The sequence below is a fragment of the Styela clava genome, chromosome 14, assembly GCF_964204865.1.
Source record: "Styela clava chromosome 14, kaStyClav1.hap1.2, whole genome shotgun sequence".
Classification (NCBI taxonomy): domain Eukaryota; kingdom Metazoa; phylum Chordata; class Ascidiacea; order Stolidobranchia; family Styelidae; genus Styela; species Styela clava.
This window is the reverse complement of record NC_135263.1, coordinates 9,091,593-9,118,765: the sequence shown is the minus strand read 5'-3', so window position 1 is coordinate 9,118,765 and position 27,173 is coordinate 9,091,593. Positions and strand designations below refer to the sequence as shown.

General features: G+C 35.8%; 2 protein-coding genes and 1 long non-coding RNA gene across 4 annotated transcripts; 1 reads left to right on the top strand and 2 right to left on the bottom strand.

Annotated features, from left to right (window-relative positions):
• Positions 1 to 910: 910 nt before the first annotated feature.
• Positions 911 to 8,117, bottom strand: LOC120341677 (uncharacterized). Its single transcript, XM_039410245.2, has 11 exons — positions 7,717 to 8,117; positions 7,364 to 7,404; positions 6,697 to 6,824; positions 6,315 to 6,381; positions 5,662 to 5,965; positions 5,133 to 5,255; positions 4,340 to 4,492; positions 3,163 to 3,964; positions 3,043 to 3,098; positions 2,469 to 2,699; positions 911 to 2,009 (listed from the first exon to the last, which is right to left on the bottom strand). The coding sequence occupies exons 1-11, from the start codon at positions 7,843 to 7,845 to the stop codon at positions 1,947 to 1,949; spliced, it is 2,097 nt and encodes a 698-aa protein (XP_039266179.2). The 5' UTR covers positions 7,846 to 8,117; the 3' UTR covers positions 911 to 1,946.
• An 11,878-nt stretch (positions 8,118 to 19,995) lies between these two features.
• Positions 19,996 to 24,270, bottom strand: LOC120341687 (large ribosomal subunit protein uL16-like). Of its 2 annotated transcripts, XM_039410262.2 has the most exons (6): positions 24,215 to 24,270; positions 24,079 to 24,109; positions 23,443 to 23,640; positions 21,737 to 21,844; positions 20,762 to 20,924; positions 19,996 to 20,200 (listed from the first exon to the last, which is right to left on the bottom strand). In XM_039410262.2, the coding sequence occupies exons 2-6, from the start codon at positions 24,099 to 24,101 to the stop codon at positions 20,051 to 20,053; spliced, it is 642 nt and encodes a 213-aa protein (XP_039266196.1). In that variant the 5' UTR covers positions 24,102 to 24,109; positions 24,215 to 24,270; the 3' UTR covers positions 19,996 to 20,050. The 2 variants fall into 2 exon arrangements, with proteins under 2 accessions (XP_039266196.1, XP_039266195.1); XM_039410261.2 differs by having other exon boundaries at positions 24,079 to 24,221.
• Positions 24,271 to 24,323: 53 nt separating this feature from the next.
• On the top strand, positions 24,324 to 25,104 carry LOC144432151 (uncharacterized). The gene is made up of 2 exons (XR_013480420.1): positions 24,324 to 24,554; positions 24,791 to 25,104. It is a non-coding gene; the product is annotated as an uncharacterized LOC144432151 (long non-coding RNA).
• Positions 25,105 to 27,173: the final 2,069 nt, after the last annotated feature.

Sequence of the window (27,173 nt, the reverse complement as noted above, 5' to 3'; positions counted from 1 at the left end):
TTAAAGCTTTGGCAACTTCTTGAATTTCCATCCCGTGCGTGCCGTATTGTGTCACGCGTTTGTGCTATGGCGGAGTTCAAAGTACATTAAATAAACTCGGTGCGTCTTTTCTCACTCGCAACGCGGTTCTGGCGAACATTTTGTGCGAGTTTCAAATTCACCATTACAACGGCGGGTTTTTTAATACTATACGTTTGATGACTATATACCTGAACATACTTTTCAATCCTTTAATAGAGACAGAATAATTAACATTCTGATTTAATGAATTTCTTGCTGTATGCGGTAAAAAAAAAATCGGCATTGATGGTGCAGTAGCGTCCATATTCCTGAAGTCGGAACCCCATCTGATTTTCGTTGTTTATAGGCTCACATGTTCATAGAGCACCCTGTATATATATATATACCTTTTTGTTGATATATTTAGACCTTTTATTTACCGAGATCTTTTAGCTAACACTCCTTTCACAACATCAAACGCGATAGTAAATATTGAACTGTCGGAGTAATATTTTCTTCTTGAATCACTTATAAAACTCCACATAGCCATCTTTAGGATTGCCTTGAAATCTACATCTTGACAATAAATTTATCTGCTCGAATTCCCCCACAAGCATGCAGCATATCCTTGTCCAGTCTACTTGAAGTGTGTAAAATCTATCTCGGTGAAAAAATTATACTGCGGACGCCCTGATACATATAGTATAACCTGCCTCCCAAAATTGCTGGCATTGCAAACCGATTTGAATCGGAGTGATCACAAAAGCAGTATGTGGTTATGGGAGCTGTGCTATGAACTCCAGGCAAATGGTCAGCCGACGAAAGCTTCCCTACTACAATCTGGAAAAATCTTGAATAGGTAGAATGAAGTAAACCCCAACTTTCGATTCAAAAAATGTATCAGACGAAGTCTAGTTAGATGTTATTACCAAATTTAATAGATTGTTTTCCACAGTTTTAAAACTACTTTACAACCATAACAGAATAATTTGACAGTAATTGAAATAACTCAATGAGAGCTACAGGATCAAATATTCAAGCCCACTGTCAACAAATTTATACATTTGTAGGTTTCGATTTTGGGCTTGTGGTAGGCCGTAAAATACAACAAACAGGCAGTATAACAAAAGTGGTTAATGGCAGGTCATACAGAATCAACATTAAAAATCAAAGTGCAAAAAATATCAACATGACACAAAACTAACTGTACCACAAACTCCAAAACTAATGTTCATAGAAAAAATTCTATTCCCCTGGTACACAGACAATAATGAAGATATTATCGAATCACTCGATCATAGTTTGAATTGAAGGAAAACACAGCAGTCATGGAGCATGTCTCATTTACCTCCACAATTGCAAAAACCTGTAGCTTAATTTGACAAAATTCAATGGTATGAATGAAAATAATAAGTCCAAGATAAAAGATGCTACTAAATGAAGGATTGAAAATTTGCAACAAGCATATTAAAGAAAAATCAGTTGATGCGACATGAATGACAAACACACAAATTTTCGTGTTGAAGAGTTGAACTAGTTTGTACAATACCAAAACATTTGGAAACTTCGGAGAAGAACTTTTACCAAAAAGTAAAAAAAGACCATACACCTCATTTTTGGGGGCAGAAACAACACATTTTGATGACCTATCTCCGAAATCACGGTAGTCACCATTCAGTCATCCCAACAGTAATTTTGATTTGCATCATCAGGATCACATATTCAAATGTTCAAGCAATAAAACACAAAGTGAGACTGCAACTCTAATACTGGCACAATAGTGTTTTAAAGACATAATGTATACATAATTAGCCAAATTATTTATTTTTTTCTAGTTTTACATCGGAATATACACGCTGAGATTCCAGTTGCCTAAAAATAGATCTAGTTTAAAACAGACTGCTGAAATCTTGCATAGAACATGTGACTCTCGCACTGATGTCAGACTATGTCTGTTGGAAGTTGGTCAGGTACGCCTCATGAATTGCAGCAAGAAAAGAACTGTCTTTCTGCAGAATGAAAAAGGATTAATAATTATAGCAAGACTATTTGGACAGACTACTGAAGCAAAGGCTAGTCAACAAACTTGTTAATCGCCACTAGAAATAGGGTAAGTCTGGAATTTGCCGAATTCAATGATTCCAAGGACTACACTATGGACTAGAATCATATTTTCAGAGTCCATGACGTCATATTCAAAACACAAACAACACGTTTCGACTTTATTGTACCCCAACATAAGCATCAACAGGTAAAACAGAATAGATTAGGGAGTTTGAATCGTATCGAACATGAAACACCTATCGCATATAGTGCAAAGCCGCAGTTGACAATCCAGAATTAATTGAAATTACCTTAAAATCTTTTATGAGCTATGGCTCTCAAAATAAGCTCTATATCGAATAGGTTGATTTACAATCTAGGAGCGGTACTATAGATTGAAGCAGTATAGAATGACAGTAACGTACCTGCAGAAGGGACACCAGTGTTTGTTGAAGCTGTTGTTTTGTGAGTGGAACTGTTGCCAAATTCGGTTGTGGAATTGGCTGCTTTACTTCTTGCAACATTCTCTGCTTTAATTCAAGTTTCTTTTGCGGTGTTGTCGATGAACGTTCGAAATCTTCTGGTGAGATAAGAGTGGCTGCAACTGCTGGAGAACTTTTGCTTGTACGAGGCATGACTGTGGTATTGAGAGGAACCTGGAAAAATGGAATTTTTTGCATTAAAAATATGATGTCATTAGTAAAAACTAAAAGTCAAGTTTTGAAATAATACATGCTAATACCAAATGCTCACAATTATGTAGTTATAATGTGAAAAATAGACAATGTAATTTCATGACAATTCAAATTTTCTTAAAAAAGTCTGTAAAAATTCTCACATGTTCCATTGGCTTAAGATATTTTAAAATTAGCACTGGCTAAGCATACTGAAGACATAGTATAGTCCTGTTAAATGTAACATTATTACGAAGAAGTTTAGATCATGGAATGTTATATTACATTGGCATAAACCTAATATATGATTTTAAACTTTCTTTACCTTATTAGCCTGATCCTGGATGCTGATTGCAGATACTGATGTTGTTATGGCAGACACTGAAAATAACAATCAATAGTTACCTCGAAAATTTTCCAAATTGGATAAATGATAAATTCTTACCTAGTGAATTCGGAATATTGTATGATGATTTTTCAGAAATAACCGCATTGCCATGCAGCAATAAACTTGAATCGGCACTTTGTGGCATTGTGGGAAAGACTGTAGACTTGGTAACCTGAGGATTGAGAGGAACAGAAGCAGAGTTGGCAGTGCTTTGAACTGGCGAAGTCAACGAATTCGGTAATAAAGGAAAATTAGGAGTGAATGGCGTTTTCACAGCAACTGGTGGTGCACTGCTGACACCCATAAAATTAGGTCGAGAAACATGCACACCCGATGTAGAGATACTCCTTTGTCGCGGTGTGCCGGACGATTGCCCATATGCTGGTTGGGCAGCATGGATCAAGCTTCCTGTATAAGTAAGACTGGAAGGTTTTCCAAAAACTTCACCCTCACCATGGAAAACTGCATGGTTACCATTTACAACAATACTTCCACTATTTCCAGACGATGTTTTCGGTGCTGCAGGCAGTGTATTTAAAACAGTTTCTTGTATTCCTGGTAGTTGTGGGGTTTGTGCAACTCCTGTTGCCACATTGCCAGAAACTCCGCCTCCAGAATTAATCATATCGATCATTCTGTCCAGAGTAGAATTGACCTCCTGTTGTCGGTTTGCTGTAGAACCTCGATTCATGCTTGCTTCTACTTCCTCAACTGACATAACATTACCATTCACATAAGCATCAAAATGTTGTCGCATTGCCATTTCGTTCAGGGAATAAGATCTTCCTATAGGTCGAGGCTGTCTTCTTTGTGGCTGATTTGGAATATTAACACTGGCACTTGGTGTGGGTATTGCAACCTGGGTATTAAAGACACAATTATTTGAGGAAAACAACATCGAAAATGTAACTTGAGTATTTAAATCACTTACTAGAACATTATTTATCAATGTGGAAAAGTATAAATAAATTACCACTGAAACAATTTATTAATGTAGAACGATAGTTTCATTGAATTAGATACTGTCAAAGGTGAAAGATCATTCGAATGAACGCAATTGTCAGTTGCAGTGAAATTTTTCCACCAACCTGCATTTGCCCTCGAAAATAACAACATTCAAATAATAAGTATTCATTCACACATAAAGTGCAACTAATCCAGTCTAATGTACTATAATACTTTGTTAATACCAAAATGTTGAATATCTCTATACCTCACTCTTCTTCTTACTCACCATTTGTTGCGGCAAAATACCACCAAAGGGTGCATTCATAGTTGGAGTTGGAAGCATAGCAGGAGCCACAGTAATAGGTAGATTGTTGTTCACAATAGAAGGATCAGATGATGGTTTATGTGGTTGCTGCTTAAACAAGGATGCAACATCGAGCTAGAAAATAAAAAAAGGCAACATTTAACAACCACCAGAGTAATAATAAATGTTCGCTTTTTTATGATTAAATTATATCAATGTGATAATACTGATAGTGGGGCTGAATGATTTTCTCATATATTCATTTTCAACCAATTTATTGTTTAAAGAAAAACCTTATGCCAGTTCTGTTCGATATTCAATTACCGTACTCATTTAAATAGAACTTTTTCTACTATCCTAAATTACTTCATCTATAATCTGCTTTCTCCATTACTCAACAGTAGTCTATGATTAGACACAAATGAAATAGATGCCAGCGCTTGTCATGCACAGCAAGCATATCCTTATCTACTTGTACTCTAAGTCTCAATTTATCATCAGGAAGTAAGTCGTAAGAGCAAAAAGGAAATCGAACAATAGTAAGTGTTTGACCACAATATTCCATTCATGGAAATTTGTTTTGTGACTCAACAGTAATATACAATATAAGTACCAGTATACATGGTGGTAAAGGTAATGATGAATTTAAACTTTACAAGCATAGCTATGTATCATTATGGATTTATTAATGTTGTTAAAACTGAAAACGTAATACTATTGAAATAATATAATTCCTGCGTTTACATTCTGATTGAAAATCCCTATCTTGATTTACCTTTTGTGGATGAGTTGGTTTGATTGGCACTGGTTTGACAAGCGGCATTTCAGCATCTGTTGGACTGATTAACATTCCATTCTGCGCTCCATCAACTACTGGATCTGGTGTGTTTCTCTTCTCCTGTCAAAGACAAACAACATATTGTAATTGTAAATATTACAATTTACAATACAAAACTACCTACCGGTATATCTAAAAATTTTATTCTGTGTAGTAACAGTATAACGAATATGGTGGCTTTCAATACTATAATGCCCAAAAAATACGGTAGTGATACCTTCGATTGATTCGTTTGTTCGTTGTAAGGAACAGGAATAATATTAATAGGAAATTCAAAGATTTAATGTATAAAAAGTTAGATGGATGGTCCACGAGCTGACCTACAGATTGAAAAATATAATGATGACAACGCCAATGCTGCTCTAGAGGTGATGAAATGAATATGAGGTTAACAAACATACCTTTACCTAATATATAATCATAAATATTTCTACTAATCTAAATTCGAATTGACAATATCACATACCTTTTCATATTTATCTTGAGCTTTATATAATAAATCCATTATATTAATCGATCCTTTATTAGTACTCTGTTGTACTTCTTTGTCTTCACTCTCAGAATCTGCTTCCTCATTATTGCTTGGTGGTCTCTGACCTCCACCTACTGAACTACCCGGTGATATGCTGTTCACAGAGTTGGATGTTGGGGAATTTGACTTTGGGACTGATTCCTTGTTGCCTAAGATGCTGTTATCCAATTTACCAAAGATGTTTATTTTTTGTGCTTTTGTGTCGTTTGCCAGAGGATGGCTCGATTCTCTACATAATCTAAAAATGATGTATAATTATATACTTTGTGTCCCACCTATGATTTAACCCAGGATCCGAAGAAAATAAACACTTCTGAACCAGATGAATTCCAAACTTTCACAGAATAAATAGTAACTCGCTAAATTTTAGATGTCATCAAAAAACATAGCCCGCTACAAATAGTGATAACAAAGCATCGAACATTATAATGCATCATAATAATCAAGTGAATAGCTTACTTTTGCTATCAATAAATATAATGAAAAAAATATCAAGCAAATCAAGAGAACATCATTTTTATCAGAAGAAATTATTATTGGTGATTTCAATATGAATAAAAATGGTATATATATATATATTTCCCTACTTTGCCAAAAGCTCTCCTATTCTTTTGCAGTCATCTTGATCATAGAACCATATTCCATAAATAAGCACTGAAAAAAATAGTATTGGCTAAACAATGAAGAGGCTAATTCTCATGAAAATTTTAGACAACCAAAACAGAATAGTAGTTTGAAATAAAAATAGAGAATCCGGTAATTTGATATGTTATGCGTTGATTCTATTATTTATCCTCCTTTATATTTACTGATGTAAGGCATTACATTTTGGAATAGACAATAAAACAGCATACACCTGTTTTAACATAAATATTTACATAATAATTAAGCCAATGTAAGGTACAAACAGACTCAATTATTCGGTTCCTAATAATGTCAGTGTTATCAACAAAATCTAATTGTACTTACATTTCGCATTTCTGTATAGTAAGAAAGGATTTTGTGTCTGAAACTCTAACTCAGAAGTCAGTGGTTCTGTGAGATTTTCCATGCTCAATCGATTCAAAATTGTGAAACCCCAATATGGTGGAGCAACTCTGGAAAATTTGATTTTGCAAAATTAGGTATGTTTACAAACGATATGTTCACAACAAGGTATCATGAAAAGTATAGCAATAAAACGTGTCATTGTACAATTGACATAAATCTTAATTGTTTGAAATATAATGAGTTCAAAAATATTGCTTTAATAATTCCAAAACTTTTATTCATGATCAATGTACATACCGGTATATATTATCAAATAAATCAATAGATGTGTGTAACTTATAACATATACATATGAAGAGTTATGAATAATTTATATGGTTATTCCAGTATATGCGAAACAATGCAAAGCAAAATATAAACAATCTACTTTCTCGTATAATTGACCAAAAATAATTAAAATGTGCATTTCTAGATGCAACCTTCAAATGAATTTACCTTATTGGTTTGAGGGTGTTACATTCAAAGTATATTTGACCCCCAAGCAAGCAAAAGTTTGAAGAGTTTGACAAATACAACTCCATAGTATTTGGATATTCTACTTATAATACACAGTAGTAATATAAGAGCATCAAAAATATTAATATACCTTTTGTACACAAACATTGTTCCTTCAACATCAGTCTTTTCCTATAGAAAATGAATGTATAATTTAAATTTCAAGGATAAACAATCACCATTGCCGTATGTGATCTAAAAGATTACACTTGATCAAAATTAAATCAACAAACTACATGCATCCTTAAAATTTTACAATTAAAGGTGTTATATATCTGATGCACACAATCAATTTGAAATTGTAATTAAAACAGTCAACATCAATTCAAATTCAATTTTTCAATATCCATTTTGCTTGTATGCCCTTTCATAATATTTATATAAGACAAACGCAGTCGACATTTTTCACTATCTGAATATGATACTAGTTCACACTTTTCTTACCCATTCGTTAGACTGGGGACTGAATGAGTAGACAGCAACATGAGTAGATGAATCCGTGATATTTCCTATATATGGATCTTGACGTTTCAACGATGCCAGATTAATACGCAATTCGGCATTCAATGCCATGATAAATTGATTAGCAATTTTTAACTATCAATCTTTGATATCTGATGACAAAACAAGTTGAAAATATGCGACTACGTCAGACTCTAGTACACTTGTTCTTCATCAGTGGGCCATGGCCCACTGCTGGGCCATGGAAAGATTTTGAGCTGGGCCACAGAACTAATAAAAATTGCTAGTTTTATTTGTATGACTATCCTTAATTTTGATTATAGTACCAATGATTGATGATGCTGTTTTCTGCTGCTGACTGGTAATTTACATTCTATTTATTGAAGGAGAAGTGTTCATTTTCGTCTTGCAATAAAAGTTAGTGGGCCACGAGGATTTTGTGTAACAAAAATGGGCCACGGAAGGAAAAAGATTGAGAACCACTGAGTCTAGTAGCAAGATTTAATCCCAACCTAACCTAGAGATAAAATAAGATATAGCACCACTAACACATGTCCAATGAAATGCTATAATTTTAATAATTCAAGGTCGAAATGCCAATTTTCTTAAGCTTGTGGAATTGCATTGATTGTTTAATACAAGTTAGTGCTTTTGCCACTGACTTGCATTAAAAGATATAACGATTTAAACCAGCAAACTTTTTAACAATCCTTGTAAATAGTCTGATAGTGCTGTCTGTATACAGACTACAAGCACTATTGGCACAGTTTACCAATTTAGAATATATTAATCTCTTGTTCAATTACCAGTTCAGGATTTAGACACGGTTAACCAGTTATTATTTGATTCAGATGCATGCATGGCCCTTTTTTGTCTAAGGCTGCAAATAACTGTCAAATAACTTTTTTGTGGTATGATGAATTTTTGTTTGAGTTTGCGTCAGACTTCATTGGCACATAAAGAAATACTGATATCAGGATATTGACAAGATTAATTAATAGATTAATAAAATAATAAATAACTCCACTGTAATTGGAAGGTTCTGTTCTTCCGTATATCTGTATGACTGTATATACTGATATATTCAATTATTGGTTTTAATATTGGTTGAAGATGGTTAAAACAAAAATTAAACTGATAAGGATAACCATGATAGCTAAATACTTGGTGATGGCTTTACTGGCAGGCAGGTCAAATCTACAAATAGCAGTTGTGAAATTTATTATTTTTTTATTGCCACATAAAAATTTAAATGCTAGGCAATTGTTATCATGACGTTACTTAAAAAAACAAGAACTAGCGGTAAATAAATCTATCACCCTGTTTGCGTATCAGAGTATTACGGACTCACAATCCTGCAATCAGACAATACAGCAATGGCCAATACCTGAATACTGTAAGCCAATAATAAAGAACGAACTCGGCAACCTCAGAAGGCTGACGGACAACTCGACTACACGGACAACTCACCAGAGACAACTCGACTACCTGGAGATCTGGTGAGTTGTCCGTCTTTTCGCATTTTCTACGGTGGTGTTTTAGGTCTATAGAAAAACGTTTTTGATATTTTTAGTGCTCAAATGTTGAGAAAAATACATAAATATTCTCTAGAAAGTATTTTTATGTGTATAAGTGGCTTATTTTAATCATGTTGTATAAATACAAATACAGTCTACAGACGAAATTGAAGTAACGTTAGCGAAGTTAGACTGTTGACTTATAGGACTGTGTTCGTTTAATTTTATGAACTTTATTGGTATTAAATGTTTTGAATGAGCACATTTAAATATATTAAAACCTTTATACTTCACAGTAACACTTGAATATTTATGAATGTGAGCTTAGTAGTCTGTGGTTGCAGTAGTCTAAACTCGCCTACGGCAGTCGCCCGTCAACTCACCAGTCGAGCAAACGCTCTGCGACGTGACGTCATCGATGCTCGAGGTTAAGACAACTCGACTACCGAGCAACGAGAGTCAGACAACTCACTAGTCGAGCAATCGCTCTGCGATATAGATGCTCGAGGTAAAGACAACTCGACTACCGAGCAACCTCACTAGTCGAGCAATCGCTCTGCGATATCGATGCTCGAGGAGAAGACATTGCTTTGCAAAACGCAGACTCAATAGTTGCATAGCATTTACTTAGTGCCGACTGATATTAGTTGTAAGCCAACTTACCACGGCAAGGTTTCAGTCATAGAGTTGGAAATTCTTTTTGCAGAAGAAAACCAGGAACAGATAGGCACTGTCGCTGCGCCCGGCAAAGAAACTGGGCCGAAGAATGGATAAAAGATGTTTACTTTTTGTTACGATTAATGAATTTATTATGATATTTAAATACTAAACGTTATGGGGAAATTTAATGGATGGAAGGTTGTGTTTTCTTTTTCGTTACGAATATTGAATTTTATTTGAATACTGAACGTTATGGGAAATTTGCTGCGTTACATACTTACTCTTTGCAATACTGCGGCCCGTAGATCCTTGAACACCTCCGAGGAAGAGAGTCCACAGATAACTCTCCTTCCTTAAACTGTTCCCAAACATGTTGCACCCTCTCGTTGGCTTCCGCATGCCTGCTGTTGACACGCCCCACAACATTCTCTCCCAAAATATCCACAACGTCCGCCTCTATCCCTATACTTACCTCGTACATTGTTGAGATTAAACTGTAAAAAGGCATATTTTTCCGAGTTATACTGTTGAAATGGCGGTGCCAACCTTCCAGATGATTGTTGGTTCTTATTTCTACGTCGAATACTGACCAATCCTTGGGAGTCCAGACACTGTTGTATAACCATGTGTTTTGAAAATATTCGGCGAAGTTCTTGAGATCTTGAGTATTTTTTGTGAATTAAAAGACGTATGTCGGCAATGTCCACCAACGCAAACGTGCAAATGTGTCGCAACACTATGCGACGTACATTCGCGCTGAATATAAACAATCAAAATGCCGACTCTATTTCATCGTCTCATTACAATACGTGAGAAAGCGTAAAAAGTCGTTTGAAGATTCCGGTAAAACGAAACACCGTGTTTACGGCGAAAAGTGACTACTATTCGTAATTATTCGGAAATGAGCCGAAAAGGTATTCGAATACTTTGATATTCGAATAATTTCGAATATTCGATTCGTTTTGGACAACCCTGGTTCTATTCTTCAGAAAGTTCTGACACGGGGGATATAGAATACTGAATCCGGAGGGTTGAATCCCTGTCCACTTACTGGTGATTTTCCGTTTTGAAATGCATGAAACATTCTCTATTTTAAATTAAATGACGTTTTGCGGGTTAGAGTTCTCCCCGAAAATGATGTGTTGCAGAGGTTAGTTAGACGATAGAAAAAACATTAGATTAATAATTTTCGTGACGCCCCGTTTTCGAAAATACAAAGTTATATCGCAAAAAATGCGTTATGATACATTTGGAATGAAACATTATTTACGGTTAATTCAGATCATATTTTACTCTCCATGACGCCCGGTATCCGAAAATACAGTTGTAACTCGAAAAATGTGTTTTGTTACATTTAAAATAAAACATTTTTGCGATTAATTTAGATCATATTTTACTTTTCAGGACACCCGTTTTCGAAAATACAAGGTTATATCGCAAAATGTGTTTTGTTACATTAAAAATAAAGATTAATTTAGATCAAATTTTACCTTTCACGGCAACCCGTTTCCGAAAATACAAAGTTATATCACAAAAAAATGCGTTTTGTTACATTTATTTTGCATTCCCAATAAAATACATATTTTCCCTAATTAAGGTCGTCGATGAATCTGTTCCTGTCGTTCAAGCTCGACACACGTTTGGACGAGTGTGGGGTGGTTTTTTGGTCGACGATAAATTAAAAAGTTGCCACACGTTATTTGTATAACGATAATAACTGAAAATTAAGATTTTATAATAGAAGTGAATTTGTCTCAAGATGGTATTTTACGATTCCTGCCCACAGAAAATAAACACGCTGACAGGCTTGGTTATAATTGATATTCGTTTAATTTATTTTACACTATTAATAAACGCGCCACACCAATTGCGACCATATAAATTGCAGTCGCATCGGTATGGACTGTATGTTTTTGGCGCTCTCACATTAATACTAATTTTCAACAAAACAATACCCCGACGGTCATTAAAGCTGAATTCGTTACCGAATAATTCACAATTATATTTACGGAATTTGCAATTTCAAGATCTCACTTGACGATTTTGATGATGTCATGCCCTAATTATTACTGCTTAAATGCCTCAAAATACAACAAATGTAATCATTTTCGACGATAACAGGCGCAACAATTCGTAAACGAGCCGTTATAACGAAATTCGCGATTGATTATACCTCTCTCTTGTTTACAATTTTAACATCCCGCCGGCCATGTATGGTCGAATAAAATGTTCACATATTCGAAACATTACTTGGCCAAGGAAGGAAGGGATCACTAAAGAGCTAATAGAAAGTACATACGCGAGGGTATGATATTAATATCGAGAATAGTTGTGAGCATATCACAGGACGGAAATATTTTGCACCCGGCTGTTTGTTGGCAGAACAACGATACGCTAAAGTTAATTGATCGAATACAGGGAAGTATTTATTTATCATCTCACTTGCGAACATGGAGGTTTTGGCGGAATTGTACGATCATGTTGTCTTAAATAATAACTTTTTCAATAAATGTTCATTTTACTTTTGCGTCTTTATTATATGTCGGGTTTCCATTTATTTTAAATTCGAAATTGTCCGAAATACTCCAACAGGTGTTTAGGTACAATAATAATAGTACGTACCAGGGAAGTTTAATACACACGATGTGTAAAGGGCGTCGTAACTCCTGTTTATTAATTATAAATTTTTTTACATTCTGCTTAAAAAACAACGGCAGTCATCTCACGTAACTCTCGCGACCAAATCTTTTTTGTTTTGTAATGGCATCGTCTTTTCGACGAATTCATTGCCGACTGAATTTTAATTGTGTTTTAGGATAAGTTATTTTCTGTTTGTTGGTTTCTAAACTTTACAAACTTGGGTAGCAATTACTATTAATGTGAGATTTGTGCATATGAACGATTGAATATCGCGACTGGATGTCCGATATCTGAGAATGCGTAATTCTCTTTCAACATTAATTTTCAGGATATCAGCGTTCATGTGGTCGAATAAAAATTATTTATCAAATGAATTGGTATTTCGAGACACTCTCAAAATTATTTGGGATCCACTATCATATCATTCGTTTATTTTTTATATTCATGTTTTTTCTCAAGAATCACCCTCGTTATATTTAGTGTACCTTCGCAAAAGAAAACTCTTTGGTGTCATCATTCCTATTTGTGTAATTGAAATATATGGAAACCTCGCAAGTGGCGTTATGATGCGAATATTTGATACTAGGTCAGCAGCATTACAAAGAGTGCTATTTATGAATGCTGAAAGTACATGACATTACTAAACATTTTGCCAATATATGATGTTTTCTGCCCGATTTAAACTAACTCGCACGCACACCAAGGCGTGTCGACATTTAAAAATTACTTGTCTTTGGGTAAGCTCTGAAATAGTATAATATAAATGTAAATGAGAAATTAGGTCACGCTAGCTCACGAAACGGGAGGATTTTCAAAGTGATCTTGTGTAATATTTCGGAGGAAAAAGTTTGAAAGGAAAGTAGGTCAACCTATCTCCTAAAACAGGGGAGTATCCTGCGTAATGTTTCGGAGGGAACGTAGGTTAACCTATCTTTTAAAACAGCGGGTGGCGACTTTCAAAGTGGTTCAAAATCACAAATTAATATTTGTCAGATTAGGTTTAGGGATAAATCGAAAAGTTGAATTTCCAACGCACCTAACTCTAATTAGTTGATTGCTATTTATATTTGGGGGGGGGGGGGATTATTTTGCACGGGATTTGTACATACGATCCACCCTGTAACTAATATGGTTTCCAGCCTGCCTCGTGTCTGTTAGATGGAAGGAGTAACAAATGTGAAAGTCTTTGCTGTTTACGCGAGTAAGCAACTGACACCGTGATATACTGCATGAAAGTTTTGTCCGCGGCAGGTGTTAGCAGATGTCATTTCGTTGCCGATTAATTCGCTGGTTTTAATTAAACATGAATCCGCTTAAAGGGAACTCGGTTAACGAAAAGGCTTCTCTTTAATTCATAATATTAACCGGAGAAGCGCCTTTTCGAGTATCTATGCCGTTTTAAGTGGGTAATATGAAAGGCTAGGGCACCTAACTTGTTAAAATCGGCAAAAGCACTTTCGCACTTTTTTTTTCGACTGCGAAGCACTTTCGCACTCATAATTTGCTTAGAGTTAACACTGCTGTGGACTCTCTTCCTCGGAGGTGTTCAAGGATCTACGGGCCGCAGTATTGCAAAGAGTAAGTATGTAACGCAGCAAATTTCCCATAACGTTCTGGAATTCAAATAAAATTCAATATTCGTAACGAAAAAGAAAACACAACCTTCCATCCATTAAATTTCCCCATAACGTTTAGTATTTAAATATCATAATAAATTCATTAATCGTAACAAAAAGTAAACATCTTTTATCCATTCTTCGGCCCAGTTTCTTTGCCGGGCGCAGCGACAGTGCCTATCTGTTCCTGGTTTTCTTCTGCAAAAAGAATTTCCAACTCTATGACTGAAACCTTGCCGTGGTAAGTTGGCTTACAACTAATATCAGTCGGCACTAAGTAAATGCTATGCAACTATTGAGTCTGCGTTTTGCAAAGCAATGTCTTCTCCTCGAGCATCGATATCGCAGAGCGATTGCTCGACTAGTGAGGTTGCTCGGTAGTCGAGTTGTCTTTACCTCGAGCATCTATATCGCAGAGCGATTGCTCGACTAGTGAGTTGTCTGACTCTCGTTGCTCGGTAGTCGAGTTGTCTTTACCTCGAGCATCGATGACGTCACGTCGCAGAGCGTTTGCTCGACTGGTGAGTTGACGGGCGACTGCCGTAGGCGAGTTTAGACTACTGCAACCACAGACTACTAAGCTCACATTCATAAATATTTAAGTGTTACTGTGAAGTATAAAGGTTTTAATATATTTAAATGTGCTCATTCAAAACATTTAATACCAATAAAGGTCATAAAATTAAACGAACACAGTCCTATAAGTCAACGGTCTAACTTCGCTAACGTTACTTCAATTTCGTCTGTAGACTGTATTTGTATTTATACAACATGATTAAAATAAGCCACTTATACACATAAAAATACTTTCTAGAGAATATTTATGTATTTTTCTCAGCATTTGAGCACTAAAAATATCAAAAACGTTTTTCTATAGACCTAAAACACCACCGTAGAAAATGCGAAAAGACGGACAACTCACCAGGTCTCCAGGTAGTCGAGTTGTCTCTGGTGAGTTGTCCGTGTAGTCGAGTTGTCCGCCTCCCCCTCAGAACACGGTGGTGTTACATTCGATAACTACGGTACCGTACCGGAACTCATTGCAGTATGAAATTAAACTGTCACAATACATTTGAACCAGGTACCGGTACTTTAATTTGAACAGCATCATACGGATATCAACGGCACAACTACCGGCGCCACGAACAGACGAACAAGACTGATACCGAGGGAAGCATTATGATGATAAATCATTCCAACTGGAAGACTGAAGCGCCAGCTAGCGGGTTTCAAATTACTGCGATGCTTTGAGAAGGAAAAAGTTTATTATTTTGTCAACCAAAATACAAATAAATATTAAAACAATAAATTACACAGCATTTATTTTGGTATAGACTGGGAGATGGCGATACGATCAAAGTCAGCTACCACACATTCCAGCCAAATAATCATTGAGAAGGAAATAAAAAAAATAACCGCCGACCAGTTAGCTACCAAATATATTTAAACGAAGTATGCTCTTAATCGTAAATACATACTACTACGTCTAAATACAAATAATAATATAAAAGTAAGAGGTACAAGAAAAATAATAATGAGTAGTAGAACATTATTCAAAAAAATGAAAGATAGTAAGCAAACAGTGGCTATGTGACAATTATATGATGAGTAATTACTTGTTTTTTCATCATTATTGAATATTATCACTACATGCAATGAGCATCATTGTTACATGGTAGTAATCCTTAACAAGAACATTTAGGTATTTTTTTTTTTTGAATTGCATGCTAATCTAATTGATCCAGGAATTCGATTCCAAATTTTTGGACCAGTGAACTTGGTTGACTTTTGGGAGAATTTAGTGTCAGCTTTTGGGATAAAATAAGATTTTTCTGATAAGGATGGTGTATTATACGTGAACGTTAACACAAGAACGCGCAATTTTACTACTGAACCAACGTTTGAAAATATACCTATCAGTAGGGTTACCATATTTTTTTTACTTCAAAGCGGGACGCCTCCAAAGACACGACACGACCGCTTAGCTGTGATCCTGTAACTTTACAGTTTCCGATTTTACTACATAGGCCTACATTTAAAGTCATCCCGGCTGTCTTTATTGACCATATTGTCATCGAGAGTTCATGCGCATATTCTCTGTCTAAATTTCGGGTTCAGTTCGTAAAATAGAATACAAATGATCCGAATTTAGATTTTTTATGTACAGCAATAGGAATAAAGAATAATGAAATAGTCTGCTGTTTTCAAGCATTGGGACTTTACTTTATCGTCCATGCATGCTTTTCTGTAGATAAAACAGAAAAATCTCAAAAAGACGTTGTTCAATGTCACATTCACGTGAACATCCGAACAGGACCAATAAGAATTGATTTTACATGTGATACGTTTGCTAACAATGTTAGCGGGAGACAACGAAACAAACAAAATAACGCATTCACCTTCAGTAAGTAGGCTAGCGTTGCGCTACACAGCAATAACAGTAACGAGAACATGTTCGTGTATTATACTGGATGGCTGAACGCCAAAGCGGGACTTTTGGCTGACTTGTCGGGACGGCGGGCCAATATGCTAAAAAGCGGGACGTATGGTAATGGTAAGCCTACCTATCAGAGACAAGAATGTTTCTTCGACCTTCAATTTCTTCGTTTATTCTCGAAACAATGACCAATCAGCAATAAGTCGAGAATGACGTAAAAATTGCACTTTGTGCAGCCACTCACATACTTCTTTATCTCAAACCTTAAGTTTTCGAATTTTTTCTACCTCGGACCTCTAAAATATTTTATTGATCTAAGCGTGTCCCTTGTGTCATCATTCACATCCTACTTTTAGTTTTGATTTCCAGCATTCCCAGGAATCGTTCGAAGAACATTTGTGACGCCAAGAAATGAGTGGCGAATTGCTAGAACTGTTATGTTAGATCCCAAATTGAATGGGTAAAAGATTAAACCAATTATCCACAAGCAAAAACAACAATTATTCTCCTGAAAGTTTTTAATTTGTGCTCATCTCGTACTCCGTATTGCGATGAATTTCGGTTCACTCATAAAATCTTTACTGGTCCTTTTCGGATTCTCGGAGGTCCGCGGACCCCAGTTTCAGATCCCCTGACTCAGACAGATTATCCCGGAGAAAAGGGGGGTAAGACGGCTTAATCATATGGCGAACCGCGCCCTTTCGTCCGGTTGCCAGTCCATGTCGGGTATGAATTAGGGATTGGGCATTTCGAATCGAATATTCGAATCGAATCGAATAGTAAATTATTCGAATCGATTCAGAGCTAAATTTCGAATCGCCGCCATCTTGTTTTTATCTTTCCGCTAATGGTCGTGGTGAATTCCCCAATTTTATTTTCATTGGAGTCATATCTTTTCAACGAAATTCTAACATATGACTATTTTCTGTAGTGAGTTATTGATAAAACGTGTTTGTTATTCTGTGTGAGCGCTCAGTAATCTATCTGGGTGATTTATTCTATGTCTTCGGTAATTCATTTGTTGAGAGGACCAATTACTATAATAAAATCGCTTACAATTATATATTTTCAAGTATTCGAGATTCGATTCGAAAAATATTATTCGATTCGATTCTGAAATCACAAGGTATTCGAAAATGCCCAGTATGAAAAGGGGTTACCATATTTTTGTGACTTCAAATCGGGACGCCTCGAAAGACAACGACCCCTTAGCTGTGATTTTATAACTTCACATTTTCCAATTTTACTACATAGGCCTACATTTGAAGCTGTCTCGGCTGTCTTTATTGACCATATTGTTATCGAAATTTCATGCGCATATTCTCTGTCAAAATATCGGGTTCAGTTCGAAAAATCGGAAGGAATTGACGTTAACGATACCAGTGCAAATAATCTAGACTAATTAGTATTGGTTTTACATGCGATACGTCTGCCATCAATGGGAATCAGCGGGACAAAACGCTGAAAAGCGGGACGTGTGGTAATTCTAGGTATGGAACTACTCAGCCAGTTATTTGTTTCAGATGCATGGACAAGCATGAGTGTAAACATTGCACTGTTTTCGTGGATTTGCGTGTTATTTGTCATTCTTCAGGTTTGTTTACAAAATCAAATAACTTAATTGTCCTCGTGTCTTCCGGGGGGCTTTAGTTCAGATGCGATAGTAGGATTACAGCCTACATTTAAATGGCCTGGCAAATGATGTAAATGAGTGCCTTTCGAAGATTTCAAACAGTTTTGTCATCATGTACACTCACTGAAGCTAAACGTTTGTTTATTATTTAAATGTACTCATAATAATATGTCACGATTGGTGTCAACCTTATAGGCTTGTTTCGTCGACGTACGCTTCGATCATCTCATTGACATACTAGAGTCGTATAAAACCCGAGATTTTGCATAATCGCGAGCATACGAGGTTGGGTGTGACGATCGGAGCGTGGTCAAAGCACGGTTAGTGCTTAGGTACGGGGTGTTGTAGGGCGGAGGGTCGAGGATAGGTAAGTTGAGGGAGCTAGGGTAGTGGCTCGGGGATAGGAAGTTTGAGGAAAATAAGGCGGTGGGTCATGAAGGTCGAGGATGGAGAGGTCGGGGTGGTAGGAAAGAAATTCAAGAGCAGGTAGTTTGGGGCACGTAGGCACTGGGTCGAGGATAGGGAGGTTGAGAGAGATATGACAGTGGGTCGGAAATAGAAGGGTTGTGGGAAATAGGACAGCGAGTCGAGAACAGGAAGGTTGGGGTAAATAAGATAGCGAGCTGAGAACAGGAAGGTTGGAGTAGGCGGTGGGCCGAGGATAAGAAGGTTGAAAAAGATAGGACGGACAGTGGGTCGAAAATTGAAAGTGGGGAGATAGGGCAGCAGGTCGCGGATGGGGCAGTGGGTCGAGAATAGGAAGGTTGAGGGTCGTATGGCAGTGGATCGACGACAGGTAGGTTAAGACAGATATGGCAGTGGGTCGCGGATGGAAAGGTTCCAATTTCTGCGGTCGCTCAGACATAGACACTTCCGTCAATCAGACAGATATATATATTCAAGTAAGGTTGTAAACATTGCCTCGTTTTCGTAGTTCCCCGGGGGATCTTTAGTTTCAGTCGTCATAAATAAGGCTCGCAGACTATGCGATAGATACAGACCGGCTAAAATTAGCTATCAGTATTTCTAAACGGATGATTCTCATACAAATTTTGGTTTCAAGCATATAAACCAGTCAATGAGAGCTAACACTCTCAAAATAGGCGTAAATTTTTTTCGCAAAAGTAAAGTATAAAAAGAAATTTTCTGGGGTCAAAGTTTAGGGAACATACCATATCATTATATTTTCAATGCTTATTTTAGGAAGGGTTTTCAAGTTCCGGCGTGTGCCGACAGATTGAACGCTTCAAAAACATCATTTTATTCAAAATTAAACAAACAGCTGTTGATATCACAAGTCACTACTGTATTATAAGATTTCTAACAACTTCATGGTTCTAAAACATGATCTATCCAGTATACGGTACCCCCCTTTTTTGTTGCCCTCCATGATCCAACATTGGGCCGTGCGTCTTGCACCGCCGGCCTACCCCTTTAAGTTATCAGAAATACGACCATCAACGTTGTGTATTTTAGATTATATATATAAATGTTGCACACAGCGATTTAGGTAAATAAGATCCTGGTCTCCAGTATAATCAACCTGTAATCTTGCAAGGGAATCAACACACATTAATGATACAAAATGGACCACGATGAATTTGTGTACAATGACCAGTGACCCAAGCACAGAAAACCCATAACTTTGCACAATAACCTGACTTTCTCTTCGCAATATATATATCCGTTTTTATTAATCCGTTTTACTGCTATAAAATTTTGCCTATTCCCACCATTTTCAAAGATAAATACAAGAAATCGCAGGTCAAGGCAAAGATTTAATAGTCAATCATGATAAATTTCAAGAGAGACCTCATTGCCTTTTCCTCCATGCATCTAACGGACCTTTATCGGGCTTATACTGGCAGGTGACACCATCAGGTATCAAAATGCCTTCAGCCAGCATCCTTTCGTAATCTGGTCGTTCCCATTTAGTGAATCCCCACTTTTTGGATATGTGGATCTGCAACAAGAAAAGAAAGTTTCAGGCATTTACACCAAGCTGAATCATGAGTAAGTCAGGACTCACCAGATGACAGGCAGCATATATGCGAAAAATTTTAATTGCTATTAAGATTCGAATGGAAAATAGAACTAACAACTAGAGAAAGACACACACGCTTTCGGACATCAGACCCTACATAAAAATCTCGCGATTATTGTTATAACATAACAACATGAACAAACGGGACATTGTTTCTGATCTTTTTTTGTAATGTTATGAAATATCAGTACCAACATTGCTGACAAACCACTATTAGCTAACAAATATCGGCGCTCCAGAAGTATGTGTACCAAGATGAAGGTAACTAATTTTGTTCGACTACTTTACATCAATTTGTGGGTAGGGGGTATATTTACTTGGCTAACACAGACAGTCCCCGAACTTGTAATAGAACTAAAATAAGGAAAATCGGAATAAAATTGTGGCCTAAACTGGTACACATACTACAGAAGTACCCAAATATCTATTACTTCCTTTTTTTAAACACTCTATAAAAATATTAACCAGTGTGAAACGAACCTTCTGTCTGCCAGGGAACTTGAACTTTGCACGTCTCAAAGCTTCGATGGTATGGGCCTTGTTGTTATCCTTGCAGCGAATTGAGATAATTGACTGACCAATATTGACACGAGCAACTTGGCCTTGGGGTTTTCCAAATGCACCTCGCATACCTGTTTGGAGCCTGAAAAAGAATTTTCATCCCACAATGTAAAAACAAATATCGCACACAAGACAACCAGAATGAAGATCCCACTTCTGACCGATGGTGTGTCGTGAGTGAGTCTAAACTAACGAGTCTAAATCGTCTCGCTGAAATTCACAGCAGGGCCAGTACTTTTCAAAACGATATCGAACTAAAGAACGGAAAATATCATCTGAATATCAATCACCCTTTATGAGTGTAAAGAAAGATACAACCTAGAAATCATTTGTATCATTGATATACATAAAATGACACTTGACAAACAGCCGTGTATGAAAATAAAATCACATACAATTAAAGTACGAGCAGCAATGACCGAAATTATACATTATAAGATATTTTTCATCATGGATGTCAAATATATTTTGAATCGGGTCATGTTAAACAGGTGCAAATCCATGAAAATTACAGAAAATGAATTTGGAGAACAAAAGTTGAAAATTTAAGTGAAGGATAATTTGTCTTGGGCATCAGATAGTAAATGACCAAGCCTAAAAGTGACGTTTTCAAATGAAACGATTCTAAATTATTCCTAACATCAAGAATCTACTACATCAAATATTTGACTCATTTAGGACATCCCTGTATAAACAGCTGAACGAACCAATTTCCACATTCGAATTCAGCTCATCAGCCAAAAAATCAGAAGCTGCCTTCACACTAACAATAATAAAGAAGAAAAATTGGTCTAAAAATGTCAAAGCCTCGTTTTTGTAGTTTCGCAATGCCCAGCCCTATTCATACACTGTCTATTGTTTTCTACCTTGTTTTAAAGCAATGGACCAACATACCTGTCAGCTCCGGCACACGACAACATTTTATTGATTCTGACAACATGGAAAGGATGGGCACGAATTCTCATGTGGAAAGCATCTTTGCCACAGAATTTCACCATATATCTGAAAAGTTCAACCAAAATATAGAATAAGGCATCAAATCTTAGCTCAAAAATGAAATTTAAAATGACTTTGTATAAAAGAAAATTATATATATCCTATTAAAAAACTATTACAAAAATTAGAATTGCATAAGATTGCTCCATGTCTGCTAGTGCTATGTAACCAAAATTAGTTCCAGACAAGGTATTTGCTGAAAAATCAAATTACATTGTGAAATTTTTTTTCTTTGGGGAAACTGATCGTATTCTTCTGAGGAAATTAATAGCGGTGTTCACAGAATGCGCGCTCCGTTTACTTTAGTTGTGCAGTACCTGTTTGCCAATTTTGTAGCAATATCGAGAGGTAACGACACCATACCTTCTCTCACCAAATGAGAGTTGTGCTCATCGTTATAATTGACGCATAATACTGTAATACAGGCCTGCACAACTCTCATTACCACGAGGGCCACAAGCATAAATCTGAAGGCCCGGCGGGCCGTAAACTTTGCCACATACATTTTTCACAAGATGAACTACAAATCAAAATATTATTGTGAAACAGTTAAATTTAATGAAACACTTTCATTACTGGGGAGATTTAAAATATGAAGAATCTTATTTCCTTGAGTGAAAACAAGGTACAGGATTTTTGCATATGAGATGGCAAATATGTATTTAAGTGTTCATCTACCTTGAAAACGCACCCTTCATTTTCAATATTTCATTTTTATTAGCATTAGGTGTTGCGTGTTGCAGTATAAACTGACTGCAGAAAAAAATATTTTACTCGGGTTCAGTTTTGTAAAATCGTCCCAAATATATGTATGACAATTTATTCAGTCATATCTACCAATATTGGATATTTCCATTGTAGGCTATACAAACAATCCGTTTGGTACCAATATATTCTCCTCTGTTGTACTTTTTTGACTGTTAAATTACATGTTTCTACAAAATCTGCTCCAATTTATTTGAAATTTTACAGTAAATAGCAATATCTTTTGTGCGAGAATTTTTGCACCATTTATAAATGAAGGAATTGTTTTTTAAGTTCTAAATTTGAATCGAAAAGAAACTTCAGTTTCATAAACTGCTAGTAAAAAATAATGAGATTATTAATAGGTTGCTAATATGCACGAATGGGTGTGAGATCGTATACCGATATTGTTTTAAGCGTGATTCAGTCTGAATACTGAGATATCTAAATCAGGGTTTCCCAAACTGGGGGGTGAGGGGTCGAACGACGAATTTTAGGGATCGCGAAGGGCACACCAATTTCACACAAAGGTCGATATTTATTGAAACTAGTGCAAAACATAAATCTCATGATTTCGAATATGATCGGAGTAGCGGACTAACGGCACGCTTGCATAACAATGCCGGCTTTGATTGTTAGACCCGAGAAGTGGCGTGTTTCTAAATCACCCGCGGGCCGCACAGATGTATCTAGCGGGCCGCATGTTGTGCAGGCCTGCTGTAATAGGTTCTTTTTGCAATCGGAAAACTGTGCCATACTGACATGGGTTATTAAACATAGATCAATAGATTTTAATCTATAATTTGTGTCAATATAGACTACAATGACATTTGACTTCAATATAGGAAGGTAAATCTTACTTGTTAGCGCAAATTCGAGCAGCTTCTAAGGCTTCAGCACTCAGCTGTTCATATTCATCAGAAACCATATGAATGCATAATGGAAAATCTTGTACATTCGCCTTCTTTCTTCCTAAATCGAAGATCCTAATTTTTGGATCTGGTACACCACGGCAAAACCGAGACTTTGGGTAAGGCTTGTTCTTGCAATAACGATAGCTGAAATAATCAATAACATCTGTCAAAACCTCACAAAAAAAAGGAAGCAAAGCAAAGTTTGCCACAACGACCACCATAATTTTATGATTTATGATATGTCTGATTTTTTTAATTTCACTGTACTTCAACAATACCTTTGAATGGCTTCAAAAATGCAGTTTTTGCGGGGTATATTTAAGATAAATTTTTACTTTCTTGTCCCAGCAAAGTTGTGAATTTTTTTTTGCACATGAAATCAATATTTTGTTTCAGGTGAAATTCGAGAACTAGACTACAGGTATATGAAAATTCCGATATTGGTGAATGTTAGTTATTTATATTCCCTGGATCAGAGAATTAACGATACCGGTATCACGTTGAAGTGCAAAATAGGTTTTACCACAGGCATAGGCAAAACTGCATTACGAAACCAACACCACCAAAATGAACACTACTCACCAACGAGCTGGACGTCGACCCATTCTGAAATCTGAAAAATAATTGATACTGTTGCTAAAATGTACAATACCTAAAGTCTATAGAGTTCCAGGCCTCTGACAATCAGGATCAAAGAAGATATGAATTTCCAACGTACCGAGCGCCTCCTCTCATCCACAGAAAAGAACGAATCATGACTAAGCAATTGTATAAAATGATCACGTGAGTAAGAACCAATGAGTCATCATTTATTGCACCATCAAAGTCTCGCTGGTACGGAGGTTATTTTACGTATAGTACCTGCCTTTTTGCGCCTGTAACGAAACAAAATAATCTCTATATCTAAGAAGTTTTGCTTACTTGGAAAGCTGGAATAACAGGCAAGCTGTAAAGAGCAATTCTGGACATCATAGCCTTTTTTTTTTTCAGAGAAGATTACAAACGCGATAGCGGAAAGATTTGTGTGGAACATTTTGCAGATAATGACAAAGTTCAAAGTTAGTAATTTTAATGTTTGCGCTTAATCATTGAAATTTCATTTAAAGAGGGTGTCATACAAAACTGTGCTGCGATACAATTCCATAACACAAAGTTTGCACCTATCGAACTTGCTTTTGTAGGTGAATTTATTAATCGTAGGTAACATTGCTGGTACATAATGCATCGTAGATAGGTTTGTTTAAATTTAGGAATTTAGCTCATAGCCCACTAATTAATATTATCTTCTATGCAGGAGGTTGCAGGGCTGAATTCAACTTGCAGCCTTACCGATCACCTGACGATGCTCATTTAGTTTGGCTCGAGCAAGTCTTCTTGAAATGCTTGTGTGGATGGAAACTACCTATATTTTTTGCCTTCCTCCGATTTTAGACAAATTTATTCTGAGGGATTTCGCATATAATTCTCACTGATTGTTGGCTGTTTATAATTCCTATTGATTGTGAATTCTGATTATAACAATGAGTTGAAATTTTTTTTACCTAATTTACTGGCACCTTTTTCTTGTCAATACTCCAAGCTGAGGTAATAAACATGACAATACATTTATGTCATCTGGAAGCAAAATATGCACACTAATTAATAGTTTGGCACATTGAGATAATACATCATGACAGAAAATACAAGTTAAAGATATGTATGACCATCACATGGTAATTAAAATTAAAAAAAAATTAATAGGGGCTGTGGAGTATGGAAAGTTCAAGACAAAAAAAAGAACAAATGTTCATAGCTCATGAACTCGCAATTTTGCCTCCATTGCTTTGATAAGGCCAGTATATTTCGAGTGGCTGAATTGGTTTACCTTTATGATAGCAAAGATTTTGTATTTAATATAGCGAGATTATTTCAATTTAATTGGAGTGATATAATTTCCCAAAGCAATGCTTGAATCGTCTAGAATAGATCAGTGGTGTCAAACTCATGGGTTTTCGAGAGCCGCATTGCATTTTGAAAATTGTAAAAAGAGCCGCAAACAGTTTTTGATAATGTATACTTAAAAGATATTTTTAAGATAGTTTTAGTTTGTGACATATATTGTGATGCAACTAAACAGTTGGATTAAGTTTTATTATTTTCTTCAATTGCAAATGCAATTACATATTAATATTTGCATTCCACTATTATTGCAACATTTGCAAGTTACAGTATTTATTATAAAAAATCGTAAAATTCTATGTACAACCATCAAAATCATTTTTGAACAAGCTTTGAATAAGGAAAGAATAATACATACACTAAAAATAACTTAATCTAAATATATGAACCTAAAATTAACAAAAATACTACAGTATAAACTCAATGTTTTAATAATTACATTTGTCCTGGCGTTTGGCATCTTTTTTGTGTCACCAGCATACTAAGGCCAGTCTGAAATGATTTTTTATAGTACCAACTCTAACTAACGAGGCCACATGATCATGGGTTTATCTGGATCTTTACGAATGTTTAATTAATTCCAGTAATGCAAAAAAGTTACTTTTATCATTTCATGTATAGATCAGTAAAAAAACAAATGACAGATTTTTTCGACAAGACATTTCGCACTACATTGCGTGGCATAGGATTGCTTGAATTATTATTGATATTGATTTTTAGTAACTAAGTCGTTGTATAATTATATTAATATACACCCACATGGAAATTTTCTGTTCGAAGTTGGTCTTCGAATTTGTCATATTGACTGCTGAGCTTATTGTGTTTTTTGATTGTATTGATGGAAATATGACAAATTAAACAATGTGCTTCAGAATTTTGTGAAGAGCAGAAATGTTACAACTCCCATTTTCTTCGAAAATGCCACCTTCTTCATGTACTTTGCGTTTAATTTAATTACTCAAGTGTTTTATTCAAGTATTCTTTTGCTAGCTTGATGTGTATTCTTAATTGGGTCAAAATGTGGACAAAAAAAATCAATATTCCAAAACTACTTTCAGTAAATTGTTTTCTGTGTGAATAATCAATTTCACTTTAGAAGGTTTGAAAAATCTATTACATTTAGATAAAAAAAAAAAACTTCCAAAATACTATTACAATTATTGTTAAACGTTCGAGGGCCGCACTGGAAGTTCTCTGGGGCCGCGAGTTTGAGATCCCTGGTCTAGATTGAAGTTGTTCAAAAAATATATGATAGTATTTTATCATGAATGATGATTATACCCCTTCCGGAATTTCTTCTATAGTACTACCAAAAGTTGATGAACCAAATATAACACAGGTGCAGTGAGGTACCCGTAATCCTCATTTCCAAAGCTGTTTTAAGTATGTCTGGCGTGTTTTGTGCCTTTTTACAAATAAGACCGCTTATGCAATCTTACGCTTTGGAATTTTTAGTTATTTTCCTCAAGCCCTGCAGAATGTGGGGGCCATACACAACTCTACCGGAGGGTCAAATGTCTTTGCATGCCTCCATAGGTTGTTTTTCTATTGCAATTTTCTATTTTCAAATGCATTATATTTCTTGGAATCACACTGTCACTGATATGTCGCCAGACTTCTGATATTTCCCCGTCTGCTATAGTTGTCCTGTGAATAAATAATAGGAAATTGAGATTAGACGAATAGTTGAAAGTTTTGCTTTATGTCGGCTTAATTTCTTGATTGATATACTTACTATT

Coding starts and splice junctions, on each gene's coding strand:
- LOC120341677 (XM_039410245.2), bottom strand. CDS start 7,845: ATGGCATTGAATGCCGAATTGCGTATTAATCTGGCATCGTTGAAACGT. Junction 5,966..6,314: donor ATAGGAGAGCTTTTGGCAAA/GTAGGGAAATAT, acceptor CATCATTTTTAG/ATTATGTAGAGAATCGAGCC. Junction 4,493..5,132: donor AACCAACTCATCCACAAAAG/GTAAATCAAGAT, acceptor TTTATTTTCTAG/CTCGATGTTGCATCCTTGTT.
- LOC120341687 (XM_039410262.2), bottom strand. CDS start 24,101: ATGGGTCGACGTCCAGCTCGTTG. Junction 23,641..24,078: donor GGTCGACGTCCAGCTCGTTG/GTGAGTAGTGTT, acceptor TGATTATTTCAG/CTATCGTTATTGCAAGAACA. Junction 21,845..23,442: donor GCTCGAATTTGCGCTAACAA/GTAAGATTTACC, acceptor TGAACTTTTCAG/ATATATGGTGAAATTCTGTG.